The sequence below is a fragment of the Cherax quadricarinatus genome, chromosome 16, assembly GCF_038502225.1.
Source record: "Cherax quadricarinatus isolate ZL_2023a chromosome 16, ASM3850222v1, whole genome shotgun sequence".
Lineage (NCBI taxonomy): Eukaryota > Metazoa > Arthropoda > Malacostraca > Decapoda > Parastacidae > Cherax > Cherax quadricarinatus.
The window spans coordinates 24744678-24768747 of record NC_091307.1 but is presented as its reverse complement, the minus strand read 5'-3'; the positions used below and the strand labels follow the sequence as shown (position 1 = coordinate 24768747).

Below are 24070 nucleotides of genomic sequence, written 5' to 3'. Positions count from 1 at the left end.
AACTGAGATAAATTACATCTTGAACAGATCACCTAGCTAGGTTACTCCACCCTTTACACATGTTCCAAATGGTCACACAAAACAACAGAATTAAAGACAAGAGGATCACTTCAGTGGGCCTCCAGGCTCATGCTATTAAAGAAAAAAGTTAGTAAGGAGAGCATCTGAAGATTTTCTGTCTCTCTCTCTATTTCTCTCTCTCTATTTCTCTCTCTCTATCTCTCTCTATCTCTCTCTATCTCTCTCTATCTCTCTCTCTCTCTCTCTCTCTCTCTCTATCTCTCTCTATCTCTCTATCTCTATCTCTATCTCTCTATCTCTATCTCTCTATCTCTATCTCTCTATCTCTCTCTCTATCTCTCTCTCTCTCTCTATCTCTCTCTCTCTCTATCTCTATCTCTCTATCTCTATCTCTCTATCTCTATCTCTCTATCTCTCTATCTCTATCTCTCTATCTCTCTCTCTCTATCTCTCTCTCTCTATCTCTCTCTCTCTATATCTCTCTCTCTATCTCTCTATCTCTATCTCTCTATCTCTATCTCTCTATCTCTCTCTCTCTATCTCTCTATCTCTCTCTCTCTCTCTCTCTCTCTCTCTCTCTCTCTCTCACTCTCTCTCTCTCACACACACACACACACGGGGCCAGGAGCTAAGACTCGACCCCTGCAACCACAAATAGGTGAGTACACACACACACTCTCCTCTTTCTAAGCCTTATCATATTTTTTACCTTTTTTTTTTTATGAGTCGGCCGCCTCCCACCGAGGCAGGGTGACCCAAAAAGAAAGAAAATCCCCAAAAAAGAAAAACTTTCATCATCATTCAACACTTTCACCTCATTCATACATAATCAGTCTTTGCAGAAGTTCCCAGATACAACAGTTTAGAAGCATATATAAAGATATATAACATATCCCTCCAAACTGCCAATATCCCAAACCCCTCCTTTAAAGTGCAGGCATTGTACTTCCCATTTCCAGTACTCAAGTCCGGCTATATAAAAATAGCCGGTTTCCCTGAATCCCTTCACTAAATATTACCCTGCTCATACTAGAACAGCTCGTCAGGTCCCAAAAACCATTCGTCTCCATTCACTCCTATCTAACACTCTCATGCAATCTTGCTGGAAGTCCAAGCCCCTTGTCCCTCCGACCTTTTAGAGGACAAGCCCTGCCCTGCCTTCCTTCCCCTACAGATTTATATGCTCTCCATGTCATTCTACTTTGATCCATTCTCTCTAAATGACTAAACCACCTCAAAAACCCCTCTTCAGCTCCCTGACTAATATACTTTTATTAACTCCACAACTACTTCTAATTTCTACACTCCAAATTCTCTGCATAATATTTACACCACACATTGCCCTTAAACAGGACATCTCCACTGCCTCCAACTGCCTCCTCGCCGCAGCATTTGCAACTTAAGTTTCACACCCATATGAGTGTTGGTACCACTATACTTTCATACATCCCCTTCTTTGCCTCCATAGATAACATTTTTTGTCTCCACATATACCTCAACATGCCACTCGCCTTTTTTCCTTCATCAGTTCTATGGTTAACCTCATCCTTCATAAACCCATCCACTGACGCGTCAACTCCCAAATATCTGAAAACATTCACTTCTTCTATACTCCCTCTCTCCAGTGTGATATCCAATTTTTCTTTATCTAAATAGTTTGATACCCTCATCACCTTACTCTTATCTATGTTCACTTTCAACTTTCTACCTTTACACACCCTCCCAAACTCATCTACTAACCTTTGCAATATTACAAATATTACAATTTGTAATATGACAATTTATATTGGTAAACACCACAGCAGATTTAGTAAATATGAAAACAGTTATATCAGGTTAGATAATTTTAATGGCTTTTGCAGGTCATCATGGAAAGATAGGTAGGGATTAATCCGCTTTGTGATTTGTACAGAATTCATTTTTTTTTTATTGGGAATGTTTAGTAATTTTTGTGTAATATCTTTGACCAGAGGGGAGTTGAGGTGAGGGAGTGAAAAAGAGTGGTAGTAAATTTTATTTAGGTACACAATACTTGGATAGAAACTGGAGCCTCTGCCTCAGTTGCCCTAATAGGATAGAAACAGTCTTTTAAAGACTATACTACTACTGTTTTGAAGATTCTGATGGTGGTGTACAGGTCCAAAATACAGTGGACCCCCGGTTAACGATATTTTTTCACTCCAGAAGTATGTTCAGGTGCCAGTACTGACCGAATTTGTTCCCATAAGGAATATTGTGAAGTAGATTAGTCCATTTCAGACCCCCAAACATACACGTACAAACGCACTTACATAAATACACTTACATAATTGGTCGCATTCGGAGGTGATCGTTATGCGGGGGTCCACTGTATAATCACACACACATTGGTAAAAATGTATCTTGAAAGGCACAAAATGTATACACTCCACGTCTGAGGTGTTTAATAACCCGAAGTATATGATGTACAGCATTAACAATAATTTTTTTTTTTTTAATATGGCTTATATTGGTTATTGCTTTGTAGGAATTCGGTGCGACTGGCAATCCGGAAAGTGATGTATGCCCCCATGAAGCAGGGAGACCAACCTAGTGTGGAGGTTAGCAAGGAGTTTATGATGTCCCCAAACAAACTACATCTTGAAGCTTCTTTAGACAAAGAGGTAAAGAAGTGTGTGTATGGTTGGATTCAGGTTTCATAAATGCTGATCAATGAAAAGTGAAAAAGCACTGCTGAAGGGGATATCTGAAATTTACTCTGCTCTTGTCTGATTCCCTGTATCTTTTCATTTCAGTTATATTATCATGGAGAAACAGTAGCCGTTAATGTCCATATACAGAATAATTCTAATAAGAGCGTCAAGAAAATTAAAGTATCAGGTAAGTGTTTTGTGTCTTTTTGATTAGCAACCTTAGTAATTTTATTTAGTAATTTAAGCATACAAACAGAGGTACAAAAAATACAGGTAAGAGCAGCATGCCAAAGCCACTTATATGCATAGCATTACGGGCTGGCTTAAAATTAACTTAAGATTAACTAAGCAATGATAAAATCAGTGATAAAACATTATTGTAAACAGATAACTATAAAGCACAAATGAGTATTACAAAGACAGGTCATATGGTTGCTTGCATTGCTGTACATTCAGTCGAATGGAGTATTCTGTTAGGTAGTGTATTTAAAAAAATAATAAAGTTAGATTGGGTCCTAGGTTTAACATTTGTGTGATATAATTGTGAGTAACATATAGGATATACAATTTATAAGGTTCAGTTATTCAGTATTTATTTGGTTTTGAGTGAGTAAGTGATCTTTGAGAAGAGACTTGAATTTATAAACAGGTAGTGTTTCTTTTATATTTACAGGTAATGAATTCCAGATTTTAGGGCCTTTTATGTGCATTGAGTTTTTGCATAGCATGAGATGGACACGAGGAACATCAAAGAGTGATCTGTGCTTTGTGTTATGGTCATGTGTTCTGTTGAGGTTGGCAAGGAGATGTTTGAGGGGAGGGTTAATATCAGAGTTAAGTGTTCTATGTATGTAATAGGTGCAATAATAAGTATGGATGTTTTGTATGGGGAGTAGGTTGAGTGTTTTGAATATTGGTGGAGTGTGTTGCCTGTAGTGAGAATTTGTTATCATTCTAACTGCAGCCTTTTGTTGGGTAATTAGTGGTCTGAGATGGTTAATTGTTGTTGAGCCCCATGCACAAATTCCATAGGTGAGATAGGGGTAAATAAGAGAGTGATAAAGGGCCAGGAGGGCTGACTGTGGAACATAGTACCGTATCTTCGATAGTATGCCTACAGTCTTGGAGATTTTCTTAGAAATTTGTTGTATATGTGTATGAAATTTGAGTCTATTATCGAGGTGGATTCCTAGGAATTTTCCCTCTGTTAGCTTTGTGATAGGTGATCCATTTATTGTTATGTTAAGAGGTACATCTGTAGCTCTGTTACCAAACTGAATGAAGTAGGTTTTGTCAATGTTTAGTGTAAGTTTGTTAGTCCTCATCCAGGTAGATATTTTCTGTAATTCGGTGTTTACAGTATTGGCTAGCGTGACTGGGCTCGGGTGAGAGAAGACGTATGTAGTGTCATCTGCAAAAAGTGTGGGTTTGAGTAATTGCGAAGCATTTGGTAGGTCATTTATGTATAGGAGAAAGAGAAGAGGGCCAAGGACACTTCCCTGTGGGACACCAACTGTAATTGGTTGTACGGAAGAGCTTGCCCCATTTGCGTACACATATTGGCTTCTGTTGCTGAGGTAAGACTTGAGGTAGTTGAGGGAGTGCCCTCTAATACCATAGTGTGACAATTTTAGGTGGAGCAAGTCATGGTCAACTGTATCAAAAGCTTTACGTAAGTCAATGAAGATCCCCAGTGGGACTTCTTTTTTCTCTATTGCAGTGTATATATGTTCTAGCATGTGTATAATAGCATCATTAGTATTTTTATTAGGCCTGAATCCAAATTGGCAGGGGTTGAGAATGTTTTGGGAGATGAGGTAGGAGTAGATTCGTTTATGAATTAATTTTTCGAAGATTTTTGAGAGAGGGTGTAAATTGGATATTGGCCTATAGTTATTCAACTCTGTTTGGTCTCCTCCTTTATGGATCGGGGTGACCCTTGCTATTTTGAGAACTGTAGGGAAGGTGGAGGATTCAATGGATTTGTTAAAGAGTGTTGCAATCATTGGTGATAGTACTTGTGACGCTTTTTTGTATATAAAGGATGGTAAGGTATTTAAATCTCCTGCCTTGTTTTTCAGTGCGTTGATAATAAGGGAGACTTCGTATGGGTTAGTCGGAGCTAGGAACAGTGTGTTCGGGTAGTTGCCAGTGAGGTAGTCATTTGGTGGGGTATCTGAGCTTGGGATTTTATTGGCAAGGTTTTGACCTATAGTGGAGAAGAAATCATTGAGTCTGTTTGCTGTTTCTGTTGGTGGGAGTTGGGGTTCATCTGATTTTGCTAATTTTATTTCGCTATGTCGTGATATCTTTTTTGTTCCCAGAATTTCTGATAGGGTCTTCCAGGTCTTTTTTATATCACCTCGTAAGTTGGATAATCTGTTCTCATAATACAATTTTTTTGCCCTTCTTATCAGGCTGGTTAGGATTGACGAGTAACGTTTTGTTTGGTCTCTGGTTATGTGACCCATTCTGTACTGTTTTTCATATCGGTGTTTTGTATTTATGGATTTGAGAATGCTGGGTGTTAGCTAGGGACTGTTCAGTCTCTTAGCTGTCATCTGTTTAGTTTTTTTAGGGCAGTGCTTGTTATAAAGGTATTGGGTCTTTTTTAGAAAATTATTAAAACATTCGTCAATATCTGTATAGATTTCTAGCTCAGTGTGCCAGTCAATGTTTGTTACTGCTGTTGTGAAGTTATTAATGGCTGCCTCATTGTGAAGTCTGAAGGTGACTTTAGTAGTGTCTTGGGGTATTTTACCAAGAGTTGTTATGAGGAAAGTAGGGTAGTGGTCTGTGGTATTATCTGTAATTATGCCTGATTGTAAAGGGGATATGGTGTTGGTCCAGATGTGGTCAAGTAGGGAAACACTAGTCTCTGTAACTCTTGTAGGTTTTGTTACTGTTTGTAGCAACATGCAATTACTCATTGTGTTTGTGAATTCAGTAATGTGTGGGTCCTGGTCTTGCAGGAGATTTATATTGAAGTCACCTGAAAGTAGTAAGTGATCTTTGTTCATGCGTGCATCAGTTATCATACTTCTTAGGTTTTGACTAAATTGGCTAATGTTTGATTGTGGAACTCTGTAGATGTTTATCACTGTGAGAGGTTTTTGTAGGTATGTATTTGGATTTGAATTTAGCTATTATATATTCCCCATGTTCATCCCTTGTGCAAGTATTAGTGATACATTCTAGTTGGTCTGAGTAGTATATAGCAGTGCCACCCCCTTGTTGGTCTGGCCTACAGTTGTGTATGGCTGTGTAACCAGGAATGGCATAGACATCTGTAGTATCAGGCTTTAGCCAGGTTTCAGTTAGTGTAATGATGGACATATTGGCATGCAAGGAATTTAGTAATGCTAGGAGGTCATCATAATGCTTGCTTAAAGATCTGATATTGTAGTTAAAGATAGTTATGTTGTTGTTAGCTCTGAGAAGTGCCTTTGATTGTTCTGCTGTGTAGTAATTACAGTAACTGTTTGAATCATTTAAGTCATTAAATAAGAGGTTGGTATCAGGATCAATGCTTGTAATCATAAGATTTGTAGTGAATCTATAGTTAGAATTAAGTAAAAAATAAAGTAAATATTCTAAAGCTAAAAAAAAATAGCACCTGAATTATTTAACAAATGTAAAAATAATGAGCTAAGGTAGTTTTTTAAAGCTAAAATAAGGAGACAATATAAAAGGGACTAAAATAATTTGTGGTGAACAAATAGTGATGATCAAATAATGGAGCTTGGGAATATGATAGTAGGTAGTACTTTAAAGGTAATTCTTTAAAGTTAGAATTATAATATAAAATTATAATATAAAAGGGACTAATATAAGTTGTGGTGAACAATAAAGTGGTAATCAAATAATTGCACTAAGGTCTAATATAATGAATTTGGTATTGACTATAGTACATCTGAGTTTAATCTAATAATATAAAAAAGGCACAAGACTCTCAATTGTAATTGCACTAAGGTGTTATATAAGTTGTTTACAAGAATTAGAGTATAACTAGATTTAAATTGACAAGATAAAATATGCAAGTTAAGGTAGCAAAAGAATAAAAAAAGTAGAAAAAAAAATATATGAGGTAGTTGGTACTAGTTAGCAAAAGATAGTTAAGGGCCTTGAACAATAATATAATTGAAAAATACACTAATTGCACACACAATATAGTCACTAAGATATGAAAACAATCTTAGAGTAGGAATTATAATACAAACTTATAATATAAAAATACAAATTGAAATGGTACTTGCAATTGCACTAGAGTCTGGTATAGGTTGTTGACAAGATCAGGAGTATAACTAGATTTAAATTGACAAAATATAATTCACAATTAAAGTACCAAAAGAATAATAGTAAAAAAAATAACAAGGGTAATGTCTTGGTTATAATATGATAGTAAGATGGTAGACAGGTACACAGGTACAAAGGATAATATAAAGGTTGGAGTTGAATATACAAACTTGAAAATTTGGCAACAAAATGTTATGGGAAGTATAAAATAATGTTTAATGTACAAAAAGTAAAATTGACTGGTAGTAAATATGGTGTTTAATAAAATTTTAGTAAGTAATAATGATTACAAAAAAGTGAAAAAGTAATGTTTATTTCATTCAATATTGCACTGGTAGTTATACTAGAGGTTATATGGCAGTACAAGGTAATTAAGAGTACTCTAAGATAGTAAATGTGGTATTAAAACAGGTAAAGGTAATTTGACAAGTAATGGTTATTAAATGTCAAAAATGTTAAGAGTTAATTGAAATTATAGTAAAAATGATAATTATTAATTTTAGTAAGTAATATCAATTGATAGTATTTAAAAAATATGAGGTAATAATATGGACAGAGAAAGTATCAATTCAGCTAATGTTTAAGCAAACAATAGTAAATAAGAAAATTACATAAGGTGACTTATGCTTACTAGTAAAATCACAAAATGAGGTAGTTGATTATTTAATTACTAAGAGATTGTACAATGAAATTTGAACAATAATGGATCAAAACATTCACTACACTACGTAGGCTTTTAGGTTGGACATTGTTTAGTTATTCTCTGTAAGATTAGTACTATCCCTGAGAAATCGTGATAGATCATTCTCGTTCGTTATTGTGTACAGTTGACCTACATTTGTTTTCCTAACAAGAATTTTCCCATCTCGTGTGAAGCATTGGTGTATTGTGTCATTATTCTCCCGCTTAAGTTTTCTGACTCTATAAAGGAGGTTCTGACGTTTTTTGGTAAGACACTCGTTTATGTATACCTCTTTCTTTACTTTAATAGATGCAATAATTAAGTCTTTTTTCCTGTCATGTGAGTGGAATCTAAGCATAACACTTTTTCTACCATGGGATCCTAGTAACCTGGCTTCTTTTATTTCTGACTCTGGTACAATAACACTTGTTTGGACCTTTATGATCTGCAGAGTAATTTCTTTACTGTTTGTTTGGTTCATATCACTGGGAAAAAGTGTACTGTTAACTATTACTGCGTCCGATAGTTTATCTTGCTCAGTTTTATCTTCTTGGAGAGCAAAGTAGTCACTGAACTGGTTATCTAAGTTGTTCTTCCATTCTTTTACTGCTTCTTCAACCTTTGTATTAAGAGATATTATTTGTTGGGTATGGCTATCTATGACTGTCTGGATGGTCTTGCCACAGTTAGTCATTCCTGGTGTTGATAACTTTTGTTCAAGACTGAGGATTTTGTTCTCGAGTTGTGTCATCCTGGTGTCTTGTTTTGTTAGCGTCTCTCGAGGATTCATATTTTCAATAACTAAGTTGGAGATGTATGTTTTTAGGGTATCTGGATCATTGGTCATACCTGAGAGACTACTTGGTAGGTTGAATCCGGGGAAGAGAGGGGAGGATGGGCTGGTGGCAGCCATGTTTGTTGTTATTGTTGTGGTGTCGCCTTGAGCGGTGGTGAGTGGGGTGGTTGCTGGGCCGGCGTCCTCCTGACTACACTTGTTGAATAGTTGATTTTTCGGTGTTTTCTTGCTGGCCTTGGTGCTGTTTCCTCTTAGATTGTGCTTCATAATACTACAGGAATTGTTGTAGTTAAGAAGAAGTTGTAGTTATACAAAGCTTAGGGTTACGTTGTTCGGCTGGCAGCGGGGTGTTTCTTACTGTAAAGGTTGTTTTAGGGTACATGCTTAGAGATGATATACAGAATTCTCAGTTTTATTCCATTTTTCAGTCAAAGGTTGAATTCTTATACATTAAAATAAATCAGTATTTTTATTAAAGTAGAGTTTACTTAAATTATTGATCATTTTGGCACATTACTAGTGATATTTTTCCATCTTTATCACTGTATGCATTCTCTTCTAATGTAATAATATATACAGTATATTGTATGCCTTTTATCCTCCTCTGTTTTATAGTTTCCAGATAAATCTTTGAAGAGGAACTGTGTGTATTTTTGTAGTCAGAGTGTAAGATTATTAATATAGAGGGTTCTTGAAAGCAAAAGTAATGTATTTTATGTGCTTTACTGAAGTATGGATAATCATTAAACCCTCCTTCTTTTATTTCTTTTCCATCTTTATCTTCTAATATTATAAATGGTGATAATGAGAGAGAACTTTTACTCCAAATTCACATTTCTCTAATTTATGAATGCAGGGGGGCTCTGCTTATACAGCAGGTTAGGTTCTGGGCTGCTGCTGTATAGCAGAAATTGCTGTGAGGTGAAACAGCCCTTTTTTCACTTTCAGATACTTATAAAAGCCTGATAACATGTTTACACTATCATATATTAAGTGAGCAATAGAGCTAGGCCCAAAAAATTCATATACAGTACACAGGTTACTTATCTTAAAAGATTTTCGTCCTTAGCTTATAGTGAGTGGTGAACATATTTATTGTAGGAAGTCTGAATAAACCGCTGCATTAGCGAAATGCCATAAAGCGAAACGCTGTAAAGCAGGGCCCACCTGTACTTAGTGTTCGCTCTCTTAACTAAACTCAGAGGGTGTGGGGCAAGGATTTTCTACTTAGATGCATAAGTCTTCTGTTCTTGACTAACTAGTTCAGTAGATTAGGTAGTCTTTGGTTACCATAAACACTAATATAAATCTTCTTTCTTTCTTTCAACACACCGGCCGTATCCCACCGAGGCGGGGTGGCCCAAAAGAAAAAACCAAAGTTTCTCCTTTCAAATTTAGTAATATATACAGGAGAAGGGGTTACTAGCCCCTTGCTCCCGGCATTTTAGTCGCCTCTTACAACACGCATGGCCTATGGAGGAAGAATTCTGTTCCACTTCCCCATGGAGATAAGAGGAAATAAACAAGAACAAGAACTAGAAAGAAAATAGAAGAAAACCCAGAGGGGTATGTATATATACGCTTGTACAGTGGACCCCCGGTTAACGATATTTTTTCACTCCATAAGTATGTTCAGGTGCCAGTACTGACCGAATTTATTCCCATAATGAATATTGTGAAGTAGATTAGTCCATTTCAGAACCCCAAACATACACATACAAACGCACTTACATAAATACACTTACATAATTGGTCGTATTCGGAGGTAATCATTATGCGGGGGTCCACTGTACATGTATGTGTAGTGTGACCTGAGTGTAAGTAGAAGTAGCAAGATGTACCTGAAATTTTGCATGTTCATGAGACAGAAAAAAGGACACCAGCAATCCTACCATCATGTAAAACAATTACAGGCTTTCGTTTTACACTCACTTGGCAGGACGGTAGTACCTCCCTGGGCGGTTGCTGTCTACCAACCTACTACCTAGGACTAATATAAATCTATCTTTCTTTCAACACACCAGCCTTTTGGGCCACCCACTGAGGTGGGGTCGCCCAAAAGGAAAAACAAAAGTATACCCTTTTAAATTTAGTAATATATACAAAGAAAGAAAAAGATACAGGAGAAGGGGTACTAATATAATTTTTTTTTTCTCAACAAACCGGCCATATCCCACTAAGGCAGGGTGGCCCAAAAAGAAAAGTGAAAGTTTCTCTTTTTAAATTTAGTAAATTATACAGGAGAAGGTGTTACTAGCCCCTTGCTCCTGGCATTTTAGTCGCCTCTTACAACACGCATGGCTTACGGAGGAAGAATTCTGTTCCACTTCCCCATGGAGATAAGAGGAAATAAACAAGAACAAGAACTAGTAAGAAAATAGAAGAAAACTCAGAGGGGTGTATGTGTATATATATATATATGCTTGTACATGTATGTGTAATGTGACCTAAGTGTAAGTAGAAGTAGCAAGACGTACCTGAAATCTTGCATGTGTATGAGACAGAAAAAAAAGACACCAGCAATCCTACTATCGTGTAAAACAATTACAGGCTTTCGTTTTACACTCACACTAATATAAATATAACACTGAATATTTAGAGAGTTGACATAAACCAGATTTCAGTGCATTTGGTAAAGGAATAGAAAAATACACAGATAACCCGCATGAGGTCTGGTCTCAGACCAGGCCACAGGGGCGTTGAACCCCTGAAACCCTCTCCAGGTATACTCCAGGTATAGGAGAGGGAACTGAAATATTGTCATGAGCTTCTCTCTCCTATATATGGGTTATTTGTGTATTATTCCAGTCATGGTATTGACCCTTTTTGGTTCTTAACAGAAAAATACTTATTCTGTCTCAGATCTAAAATTAATATAAAAATTTCTCATTTGTTGGCCGATTTTCTATCAAAATGACTGACCTAGCACACCACCTGCAGCAGTGGGAGTGGCATAGTTTTGAGGCACTAATACACCACCTGCAGCAGTGGGAGTGGCATAGTTTTGAGGCACTAATACACCACCTGCAGCAGTGGGAGTGGCATAGTTTTGAGGCACTAATACACCTGCAGCAGTGGGAGTAGCATAGTTTTGAGGCACTAATACACCTGCAGCAGTGGGAGTAGCATAGTTTTGAGGCACTAATACACCACCTGCAGCAGTGGGAGTGGCATAGTTTTGAGGCACTAATGAGAGATTCATCTCCCTCATAACACACACTACACTTATTATTCTTTCTCATAGACTTTTTTTTTTAATCTAAATGCATACATTGAGAGACTCAAACGATGAAATAGTCATAATCTTTGATTTTTAATTCTACATGTGATGCACTGAAAAGATGTATGATAATATTACTAGCACAGTCAGAAAACTAATGAAAGTGAATATTATTGTACAAGAAATAATTATTTTTAATTAAATAATTGCCTTTACTTAAGCACAGTATGACTTACTGTAGTTGATTTCATTTTGTTTTTATTATAGTACAGTATTTTCTACTATGGTGGGTTCACAACCAAATGGTTAACTCAAAACTGTTTACTCTGAACTAGTTAAGAATGATTTTTATCATTTCATTCGTTCTCAGAGTTTATTCCTCTAAAAAGACATTTAGCCAAAACTATTTTGTGGCCTAGTTAAAATGTTGGTTTACCATGATCCTTGAAGACCAGGGGCTGGTTAAGAGAGCAGTCACTATATTAACATACAGTACCGTGCTCGTAAATAACCCACATGGAGACAGAAACTCGGCAGCTTAATTGATCTGTATATTTCATCCGATTCTGGGGTACTCTGCTGAAGAGAATCCCAGAAGGAAGTGTCAATATACAGATCAATTAATCTCTTGAGTTCCTGTCTCCATGTAGGTTATTACTGAGCATTGACAGGTATTCATTACACTTTCGTTATTCGCACAGTACTATATTTGGGTATATCTGTTGTGGATAGTTTTCAGTATTTAAAACTAATTATTTTTTCAGTTCGACAGTTTGCAGACATCTGCCTATTTTCAACAGCTCAGTATAAATGTACCGTGGCTGAAACAGAGAGCGAGTAAGTGTTTTATTTTGTTTTGCTTGTGCAATAGTTTACTAATAACCAGATCATTGTCCTCAATGATGATTACTTTCAGTATTTGTTCTGACAAGAAAGTTAGCATTGATGATGTAGATTTTCCATTGACATGAAATATGGGTTGGAAGAAATTTTTCAGGGCAGATAAAGGTTCACTAATATTTTTATTAGGATCTTAAAAGTTGGCATATACTATAACTGATAGTCATCCTGTGTCCATCTATTCCCTATTTGTAATATTTCTTAATCTGAATTTCTCAACAATTATTTAGTTTAAGAAGTTATATATAGACCCCTAATGTTAAAAATGAACATCAGAGATGTCATAGGTATAGATATCAAGGTTTGAGGGGCTGGCAGCCAGGTGTTAAGATTGGCAATCATGTGTCAAGTTAGCTGTTTTGACTCATTCACTCTGATTAAAAATAATAATGATGTTAATTTTCTTACTGCTATCCTTACATCTCATTATCACACTAGTGTTGATAGGAAAATGAAGTAGTAGTTAAAAACAAAGTAATGGACAGGAATGGAGTTTAAAGTTACAGTAATATGCAGATAATGTAAATGCTAGTGCTGTCTTCATTTCTTGATTCTCAGAATAGAGAAAATAGAGTGATAGCATTATTTAATAATACATTAATGGTATTTGTGAACATTGTACAGTGGACCCCCGGTATTCGATATTAATCCGTTCCTGAGAGCTCATCGAATACCGATAATATCGAAAACCAAATCAATTTTCCTCATAAGAAATAATGGAAATCAAATTAATCCGTGCAAGACACCCAAAAGTATGAAAAAAAAAAAAGTTACTACATGGAATATTAAGTTTAATGCAATAGAATAATAACAATAAAATAATTGACACTTACCTTTAATGAAGATCTGGTGATGATTGATGGGATGGGAGGAGGGGAGAGGTGTTAGTGTTTAGAAGGGAAATCCCCTTCCATTAGGACTTGAGGTAGCAAGTCCTTTTCCGGGGTTACTTCCCTTCCTCTTTTAATGCCACTAGGACCAGCTTCAGAGTCACTGGATTTCTGTCGCACAACATATCTGTCCATAGTGGCCTGTACCTCCCGTTCCTTTATGACATTCCTAAAGTGTTTCACAACATTGTTAGTGTAATAGTCACCAGCACGGCTTGCAATAGCTGTGTTAGGGTGATTGTCATCAAAAAAGGTTTGCACTTTAAGCCACATTGCACACATTTCCTTAATCTTTAAAGTAGGCAACTTTTTCAATTTCTCTATCCCCTCCTCCGAAGCAGTTTCCTCAGGTTTGCCCTCTTGCTGTTCAAGATGATCTAGCAGCTCATCAGTGGTTAGTTCTTCACTGTCCTCCTCGACCAACTCTTACACATCCTCCCCACTAACCTCCAACCCCAAGGACTTCCCCAATGCCACAATGGATTCCTCAACTGGCATAGGATTCTCAGGGTTAGCCTCAAATCCTTCAAAATCCCTTTGGTCTACACATTCTGGCCACAGTTTTTTTTAAGCAGAGTTCAAGGTCCTCTTAGTCACTCCCTCCTAAGCCGTACCTATCAGGTTTATACAATTGAGGATATTAAAGTGATCCTTCCAAAACTCTTTTAGAGTCAGTTGAGTTTCTGTGGTCACTATAAAGCACTTTTGAAACATAGCTTTTGTGTACAGTTTCTTGAAGTTGGAAATGACCTGCTGGTCCATGGGCTGCAGGAGAGGAGTGGTATTAGGAGGCAAAAACTTGACCTTAATGAAGCTCATGTCCCCAGAAAGTCGCTCTGACAAGTCTGTAGGATGACCAGGGGCATTGTTTAATACCAGGAGGCACTTAAGGTCTAATTTCTTTTCAGTTAGGTAATTTTTCACAGTGGGGGCAAATGCTTGGTGTAACCAGTCATAGAAAAAGTCCCTAGTGACATTCTTTTCAGTTAGGTAATTTTTCACAGTGGGGGCAAATGCTTGGTGTAACCAGTCATAGAAAAAGTCCCTAGTGACCCATGCCTTACTGTTTGCCCTCCACAGCACACACAGATTAGCCTTGGGGACATTGTTTTTCCTGAACACTCTGGGAGTTTCAGTGTGATACACCAATAAAGGCTTCACTTTGCAATCACCACTAGCATTGGCACACATCAACAGAGTAAGCCTGTCTTTCATAGGCTTATGTCCTGGGAGTGCCTTTTCCTCCTGAGTAATGTAGGTCCTGCTTGGCATTTTCTTCCAAAACAGGCCTGTTTCATCGCAATTAAACACTTGTTCAGGTTTCAGTCCTTCACTGTCTATGTAATCCTTGAATTCCTTCACATATTTTTCAGCTGCTTTTTGGTCCGAACTGGCAACCTCACCATGCCTAATCACACTATGTATGCCACTACAATTCTTAAATTTTTTAAACCAACCTTTGCTGGCCTTAAATTCACTCACATCACCACTATTTGCAGGCAATTTCTTTACCAAATCGTCATGCAACTGCCTAGCCTTTTCACAAATGATCGCTTGAGAGATGCTATCTCCTGCTATCTGTTTTTCATTTATCCACACCAATAACAATCTCTTAGCATTTTCTAACACTTGCGGTCGCTGTTTCATAATCACAGTTGCACCTTTTGCAAGAACAGCTTCCTTGATTGCCGTTTTCCTGGTCACTATAGTAGAGATGGTTGATTGGGGTTTATTATACAACCTAACCAGCTCCGACAAACGCACTCCACTTTCGTACTTTGCAATTATCTCTTTCTTCATTTCATAAGTCATTAGCGACTTTTTTCTTGAAGGGTTGGCACTAGAAGCTTTCTTGGGGCCCATGGTGACTTATTTTGCAGAAACAAGCACCAAACAGTGATAATATGGAATGTACCGAATGTATCCTTAGATGCGCGCACACTGGCTGGCTTGTAAACACTGGCACACACAGGGCAGTTCAGGCCACACGTGGACACGTCTCGTACGAATCGTATCGAATACCGGGTTTTCAATCGAATACCGAGGAAATTTTTTTGCGATATAATGTATCGAATACCGGATTTATCGAATACCGATGCCATCGAATACCGGGGGTCCACTGTATGTGGAGGTTGTTGAGATTGATTAAGCTTTACCGCTTGTTCAGATGGTTAAGGAATGAGAGGCTGCCTGTCTAGTTAGGTATATATATTCCCTGATACTTTGTTGCATCTGGAAAATCTAATTTCCAAAGAGTTATCCCAAAACTCATTTTTGTCGGACATTTAGGCCATTCTCAGGCATTTTGACTTGTGTAGAATACCTTGATGACTATAGAATATCACTCATTCATATGAAGATCCACATAAGAATATGTGGAAGGATTCAGGAATACTTCAGCCAGTGTAAACAAGTGGGAAGTAAAAGAAAGGATAGAGAAAGCATGGTAGCTTATGAGACAGGTGAATCTTTAACTCTTTCTAAGACATTTTCAGTTTGATATTGTTTTTGAATTTAAAATTGAGTACAGTAATTTTCATTTTTTATGTGTAACTCATAGACTGGAAACCCATAATTGGTAAGCTATAAAAGGCTTGTATGGGCTCTGTGAAATGCTACAAGGAATTATCCTTTAGGAATTATAGAAAAGTTGAAATGTAAAATACACATAGGGAAATAAGAGTATTAACTATTCAAAATATTTATTACGTAAAAGATAGAGTATGTACATGCAAATAGAAACACCTTAGAAAAATATACTGTATTTGAGAAACTGAATTTTTTAAAAAATTATTTAAGTTGTAGCTAATAATATTTAAAAATTTATTTTAAATTAACATATTTATAGTGTAGCATGTACCTCATTGATCATACCTGCGACTGCTACTGTTCGTAAGGTTTAAAGCAATTTCGGTGTCCAGTAGGCAGAGATTTACCTTGCAGGCCCTACACATCCATCTAGAACAATACACAACATTAGTTGAGGAGCAGAATTTACAGGTCTGCATCTCCCTGTAGGTTGAGCAATGGTACACTGCCATTTTGATTTTGATGGAGTCTGAAGGCATGGAATGTTTTGTCCCTTTTTTTGGTTTTTGTGGAATCCTTGAATTGAGGCTCTTCCAATAAGAGTCTAGATGGCTTGGTAGGCTTCTGTGTTTGTACAGATGTTGATGTCTACATCCTGACATGTGCTCAGATTTGAGGGATTTGTAATCCCTTTTCTAGATTTTTAAATGAGGAGTGACACCCATCCCCCTCATATATACATATAAAATATGCTCTACATTTTTGGTCTTCATATCAGTCACTGTGTTTACTAGACATATGTGATATAGGTGACTCAATCCTAAGTTTATTTATTGATATACTGTAAAAATAAAATTGCATCTTTAGTTTATCAAGAATTTAAAATGTATTGAAGATTTTCAGTATTATGTACCTTGTATATCCATGTTTACTTTTCTATATTCCAATGACTTTATAGATGTGTCAGCACTACAATTTGATCAGTAATAAATATCTACTATTAACCCATTTTTTGTGTTCCAAACTGCTACTTGCACAATTGATGAAGTCAGTTATGTTAAAGGAATGGCACAGCATCTTGCGTATTTGGATGGATGTCAACTCGCATGGCTATAATTCACTTCCTCCCTGATACTGCTGGTCATCCAGCTGAGGAAGTTGGTGAGAATGTAACCTTAGGGGGCATAGAGAGCAAATTATAAAAAAAATTGCTCTGACTTGGCAAAGTAGGTAGTTAAACTTCATCAAAAACCCATGCCTGAAAAAGATAGAAAAAATATTAGTATTACATTATAGACAAAAAAGAAAGAAAAAAAAGAGGTATTGCTGGAGTAACTATTTTATTGTCCAGTATAGATTTATTTATTTATTTTTTAACATGCTGGCTGTCTCCCGCTGAGGCAGGTTGACCCGAAAAAGAATGCTTCCACCATCATTCGCACTATCACTGTCTTGCCAGAGGAGCTCAGATACGACAGTTTTGGTGTTACTCTAAACGACAAATATTCCATATTTAAATGTATATATTTATTATTGCAGTATATCTGTATTGTTAGTAATGTTCTGTACCTGTTTACTGGTATAAACATTCACATTTAAAAGAAAGACTGAGAGGAAAATCAGACATCATAGCCATTATGGAGACGAAATTCACCATCATAACTAAAACAATTGCCCTTCCTCAGTGGGTGATGGCCAGTGTTTTAAAAGAAAATTTAAACAGTATTACCAGATGGTCCTAACTGTACTGAGAACATAAAGGAAAACCAGGTGAGAGTGGTGGTGCTAATGATCAGACACTACTGGAGAGTTAAGCAGCTTGTAACCTTAGAAAGCATTTAAAAGTTCATGTAGCAGGAACAGTAATAAGTGGATGAATAAATGTTATAGTTGTAGTATTGGTGGTGGTATATAAACCTTCACCAAACAATTTGGTCAGTATTGGACTCCATATTGTTGAAAGTTAGCATATATTATTAATGTCTGCTAACAGGGGTAGAGTAAAATGATAAGGTAAATGCGAAGAGAATGATGGTAGAAGGCTTAAGGATGAGTTGGGCAAACTTCAGACATGGTCAGACAAATAGGTGCCACTTAGTGGCACAGGCTAAGTTGACAAATGTAGCAGTTGTATTCAGAAACCATGAAAGAAAAAAATGTATTAGAGAGACTGTGTTCACTGCAGAGCTCAGTGCTCTTCTCTGAAAGCTTTATGCTATAGTGAATGACAGACATCTAACACTTTGTGAATATAAACATGCCAAGGAAGTGAAATGCCCTGGACAAGGGTGGTGGAATCTGACCCCATACAAGGGAATCAGAGTGCATAGATTCATTCTGTAAAATAAAGCTGATTCATATCATTTGGATGGAAGTTAAAGGCAGGGCCAAGAGCTAGAGTTCACACCCTACAAATTCAATTGGGTTATTACAAACATTTACATATGTGCACATTACATGTGTTTATTATAATCTGTTGACCTTATATAAGACATGTTAGAAGGCTGTACTTGAGGAATGAACATGACTACATACACATTGAAGGGTTAGTAGTAATGGGAGGTTCATGAATGAATTGCCTTAGCAAAGTGAATATGTATATGTAAAGCATAAAGCACCAGGCATGGTGCCCTGTGGCCTGGTGGTTAAAACTCTTGCTTCATATGGCGAGGTTCTGAGTTCGATTCCTGGCAAGGGTAGAAACATTGGGCATGTTTCTTTACACCGGTTGTCTGTTTACCATCATTAACATGGGTACCTGGGTGTTTGGTGTGGGTCACATCCTGAGACAAAAATGACCTAATTTGCCTGAAATGCTCTGCATAACAAACGGTTTTCTATATAGTAGTATGTCATTGATGTTAGCTAGGCCTGTATACCTTGTACATGTACATGTAGAAATAAAAATTATCTTCTTTCAACAAACTGGCTATATCCCACGGAGGCAGGGTGGCCCAAAAAGGAAAACAAAAGTTTCTCTTTTTAGCTTTATTAATGTATACTGGAGAAGGGGTTACTAGCTCCTTGCTCCTGGCATTTTAGTCACTTCTTACGACACGCTTGACTTACGGAAGAAGAATTATCAGATTATCTTGCTTTCTAAACATGAGTCACTGTGTATAAATTTAGCTTAGTTTATCTTGTTTACTGTTCTAATACAGTATCTGTGGCAGGTTTGCTACTTTCATAACATATTAATAAAAACTTATTCAAAAAATTTGTAGAATTTACTGTAATTCATCTCTTAAAATACACTATACATTTTATAATTTTTTTATGTAACTTTATACAATGAATATAATAATCAAATATTTTTTGTTGATAACTGTTCTATATAATTTAAGTTTTTTCAGTAAGATCTACCATTTATTTTGTTATGAAATTGACCAACATATTATTAATAATTTGAGTATTTAGTGGTTAGTTTCTAAGCTGTATTAAATATATAGTATTGTAATCATGAATTATTATTACTCTGATTTCCCCTCTGGAGATGTGTGTACTAAACCGGTGCTGTATATTTAAAGCCTTATCATTACCAAGTTTGTGGTGAGGTAGTCTAGCCAGTGTTTGCCCCCTCACTAGCATGCAGTCACAGTGTTCTTCTCAGGTTTCTTACTTCTCATTAAATGCATCTCTGTGGCAATTTAATTGTAACTCATAGTAATTAACAAATACATGCAGACCTTAATGATTACTAGTATTGGTTAAAAACCTTTTATGTGACTAGATAATAATTGCTAGAGATGTGTGCTAAGCTTACAGCTGGTAAATTGTAAAATGGAATTTGTCTCTGCTAGACACAATCTTTCATGTATGTAATGACTGCCAAGCATGTTTTTTTTTTCTTCTTTGTTTTTTTTTTTTACTTTTTTGAAGGGAGCGGTGGAATTAAGCCATAGATATGTTTAGTGCACACAGTTTACTCGGACATGCACATGTACATATGAACCACATCAGGAAAGTCATTGTAGACCCATGATGCTCCCAAGAATGTTATTGCCTTTCTGGGAAAGGAAAGGGTTATTAGGGAATTATAATAATGACAAGTTAAGAGTAACTACCAAATAAGACCAAAACTGTCTGAAACCAAGCAGATACAAAAGGAGTAAAAAATGTCTAACATAGAATAACAGTATTGTGATAAAAAAAAAATAGAAAACCGTGAACAAGGGAAGCATAAGAGGATTTATTTACAGCAAAAAGCAACAAATATTGTAAGAAGATAGTCTTCCATTACTAGCTAAAGTCTTCCTTTAATAGCTAAAGTCTTCAGTTTCTAGCTAAAGTCTTCAGTTACTAGCTAAAGTCTTCAGTTACCAGCTAAAGTCTTCAATTACTAGCTAAAGTCTTCCATTACTAGCTAAAAGCCCTCAATTACCAGTTGTCGGTCATTGAAGGCTTGAAGAATGCAAGTGGTTCTCCACTCTTCTTAATCCTTTCACTGTTGAGACCCCTGCTCACAAACTTGCTCTCAGTGTTGAAGAATTTTCAAAAAAAAATTAATATTTTTTCTTATGAAATGACAGAGAATCTTTTCCTAATGGTAATGACACCAAAAGTATGAAATTTGATGGAAAACTTATGGAATTACACTCATGAATTTAGCAGTCTCGGGGATATATATGCATCGGCAATTTCGCCCAATTTGAGCCCTATTTTTGGCCAATTCCATTGCTCCAGTCGACCAAACTCATAGCTATTTCACTAGAACTCCATTTGTTCTATCGATTGAGTACAAGAAACTGACAATTTACCAATTTAACTACCCAATAAAGTGGTCAGAAATTGGCAATTTGGCCAATTCCACACAAATTTCAGAAGATGCCAATTTCAAAATAGGGTCCAGAATAAACAATGCAGACATTCCTGGCACTAAAATAACATTTTCTCTGTTTATTAGTCACTTCTCCTGGCCCTTCTTCCTTTCCATTTTGAATTTCTATTTACAAAAAAAATATAAGATTTACTGTTATGTAGACTACTGCATTATTGTAATAATTGTATAAATGATGTCAACCCATTTGTGTCTTGAATATTAGACTGGCCAGTTGGACTCGTGTTGGACGTCTTGAACATTGGCAAAAATCGAACATTTCCACTAATTTGAGCTCAATTTCAAGGTGCTATTCATTGCGAAACCAGTCAAAATCTTCTCTATTTCTGTAATATATTGTCCATTCTATCAAGTGACACCAAGAAAATGAGAATAAAACCATAAATACCAAAATACACCTCAAAGTCGACATTTTAAACCAAAAACACAAGTTTTTTTTTTCTCATGCACTGCGTGCTGCAGGATATTTTTTATACTGCACACACTGACCATGCAGACCCATTCTCTCATGTGTAGGTCTACCAACTCTCTTCTGCTAAATTTGAAGCCACTAGAATTTTGGCGTATTAATACATCACTGACACTGACTTGTAAGCCGTACCTATACGTCACCGACAGTGAAAGGATTAAAAAGCTATTCTAGTGTCTGGAGGGAAAATTTAAAGAAATGCTTAGCAACAACACCTAGACTGGCTGAAAGTTTTTTAGATTAATTTTGTTAAATTGGTCAATATCAATGAGATATTTATTTTTTCAAATAAATAATATTTAATCTAGTGTCTAAAATGTGAAAATTTAAAGAAATTTCAATACAGCACTTTAGACCAAATATAGCACATGCAACAGTAGTGTTGTCAGAGTATAAACATGGATTCCAGAGTGTGAGAGTGAGTGAGTGTGAGAGTGAGTGAGTGAGTGTGAGTGTGAGTGTGAGAGTGAGAGTGAGTGTGAGAGTGAGTGTGAGAGTGAGTGTGAGAGTGTGAGAGTGAGTGTGAGAGTGTAAGAGTGAGAGTGTGAGAGTGAGTGTGAGAGTGAGTGTGAGTGTTTGAGTGTGAGTGTTTGAGTGTGAGAGTGAGAGTGTGAGAGTGAGTGTGAGAGAGTGAGTGTGAGAGTGAGTGTGAGAGTGAGTGTGAGAGTGAGTGTGAGAGTGAGTGTGAGTGTTTGAGTGTGAGTGTTTGAGTGTGAGTGTTTGAGTGTGAGTGTTTGAGTGTGAGAGTGAGAGTGTGAGAGTGAGAGTGTGAGAGTGAGTGTGAGAGTGAGTGTGAGAGTGAGTGTGAGTGTGAGAGTGAGTGTGAGAGTGAGTGTGAGTGTGAGAGTGAGTGTGAGAGTGAGTGTGAGTGTGAGTGTGAGAGTGAGAGTGTGAGTGTGAGAGTGTGAGAGTGAGTGAGTGTGAGAGTGAGTGAGTGTGAGAGTGAGTGTGAGTGTGAGAGTGAGTGTGAGTGTGAGAGTGAGTGTGAGAGTGAGTGTGAGTGTGAGAGTGAGCGAGTGTGAGAGTGAGCGAGTGTGAGAGTGAGCGAGTGTGAGAGTGAGCGAGTGTGAGAGTGAGCGAGTGTGAGAGTGAGCGAGTGTGAGAGTGAGCGTGAGAGTGAGCGTGAGAGCGAGCGTGAGAGCGAGCGTGAGAGCGAGTGTGAGAGTGAGAGTAAGTGAGAGTGTGAGAGTGAGTGTGAGAGTGAGTGTGAGAGTGAGTGAGTGTGAGAGTGAGTGAGTGTGAGAGTGAGTGAGTGTGAGAGTGAGTGAGTGTGAGAGTGAGTGAGAGTGAGTGTGAGAGTGAGTGAGTGTGAGAGTGAGTGAGTGTGAGAGTGAGTGAGTGTGGGAGTGAGTGAGTGTGAGAGTGAGTGAGTGTGAGAGTGAGTGTGAGAGTGAGTGAGAGAGTGTGAGAGTGAGTGAGTGTGAGAGTGAGTGTGAGAGAATGTGAGAGAGTGAGTGTGAGAGTGCATGAGTGTGAGAGTGAGTGTGTGTGTGTGTGTGTGTGTGTGTGTGTGTGTGTGTGTGTGTGTGTGTGTGTGTGTGTACTCACCTAATTGTACTCACCTAATTGTGGTTGCAGGGGTTCAAGACTCAGCTCCTGGCCCCGCCTCTTCACTGATCGCTACTAGGTCCTCTCTCTCTCTGTTTCCTGAGCTGTATCATACCTCTTCTTAAAACTATGTATGGTTCCTGCCTCCACTACTTTGCTTGCTAGGCTATTCCACTTCCTGACAACTCTATGACTGAAGAAATACTTCCTAACGTCCCTGTGACTCGTCTGAGTCTTCAGCTTCCAGTTGTGACCCCTTGTCCCTGTGTCCCCTCTCTGGAACATCCTATCTCTGTCCACCTTGTCTATTCCCCGCAGTATCTTGTAAGTCGTTATCATGTCTCCCCTGACCCTTCTGTCCTCCAGTGTCGTCAGTCCGATCTCCCTCAACCTTTCCTCGTACGACATTCCCCTGAGCTCTGGGACTAGCCTTGTTGCAAACCTTTGTACTTTCTCTAACTTCTTGACGTGCTTGACCAGGTGTGGGTTCCAGACTGGTGCTGCATACTCCAGTATGGGCCTAACGTACACAGTGTACAGTGTCTTGAACGATTCCTTATTAAGGTATCGGAACGCTATTCTCAGGTTTGCCAGGCGCCCGTATGCTGCAGCAGTTATTTGGTTGATGTGTGCCTCCGATGATGTGCTCGGTGTTATGGTCACCCCAAGGTCTTTCTCCCTGAGTGAGGTCTGTAGTCTTTGTCCACCTAGCCTATACTCTGTCTGCGGTCTTCTTTGCCCCTCCCCAATCTTCATGACTTTGCATTTGGCTGGATTGAATTCGAGAAGCCAGTTACTGGACCACCTGTCCAGCCTGTCCAGGTCTCTTTGCAGTCCTGCCTCATCCTCATCCGATTTAATTCTTCTCATCAACTTCACATCATCTGCGAATAGGGACACTTCAGAGTCTATTCCTTCCATCATGTCGTTCACATATATCAAAAATAGCACTGGTCCTAGAACTGACCCCTGTGGGACCCCGCTCGTCACAGGCGCCCACTGTGATACCTCTTCACGTACCATGACTCGTTGCTGCCTCCCTGTCAGGTATTCCCTGATCCATTGCAGTGCCCTCCCTGTTACATGCGCCTGATCCTCCAGCTTCTGCACTAATCTCTTGTGGGGGAACTGTGTCAAAGGCCTTCCTGCAGTCTAGGAAAACGCAATCTACCCACCCTTCTCTCTCGTGTCTTACTTCTGTTACCTTGTC

General features: G+C 37.7%; 1 protein-coding gene across 9 annotated transcripts in view; it reads left to right on the top strand.

Moving 5' to 3' along the window:
* Positions 1–24070, top strand: part of krz (beta-arrestin protein kurtz) — a gene marked incomplete at its 5' end in the record, with an annotated part of 81243 nt that overhangs the window by 5181 nt on the left and 51992 nt on the right. For all 9 annotated transcript variants that reach the window (XR_011392069.1, XM_070085490.1, XM_070085494.1 and 6 more), the window contains 3 exon segments: positions 2528–2663; positions 2796–2880; positions 12452–12524. Coding sequence is in view for 8 of the 9 variants with exons in the window: in XM_070085490.1 (XP_069941591.1) it covers positions 2528–2663; positions 2796–2880; positions 12452–12524 (294 nt within the window).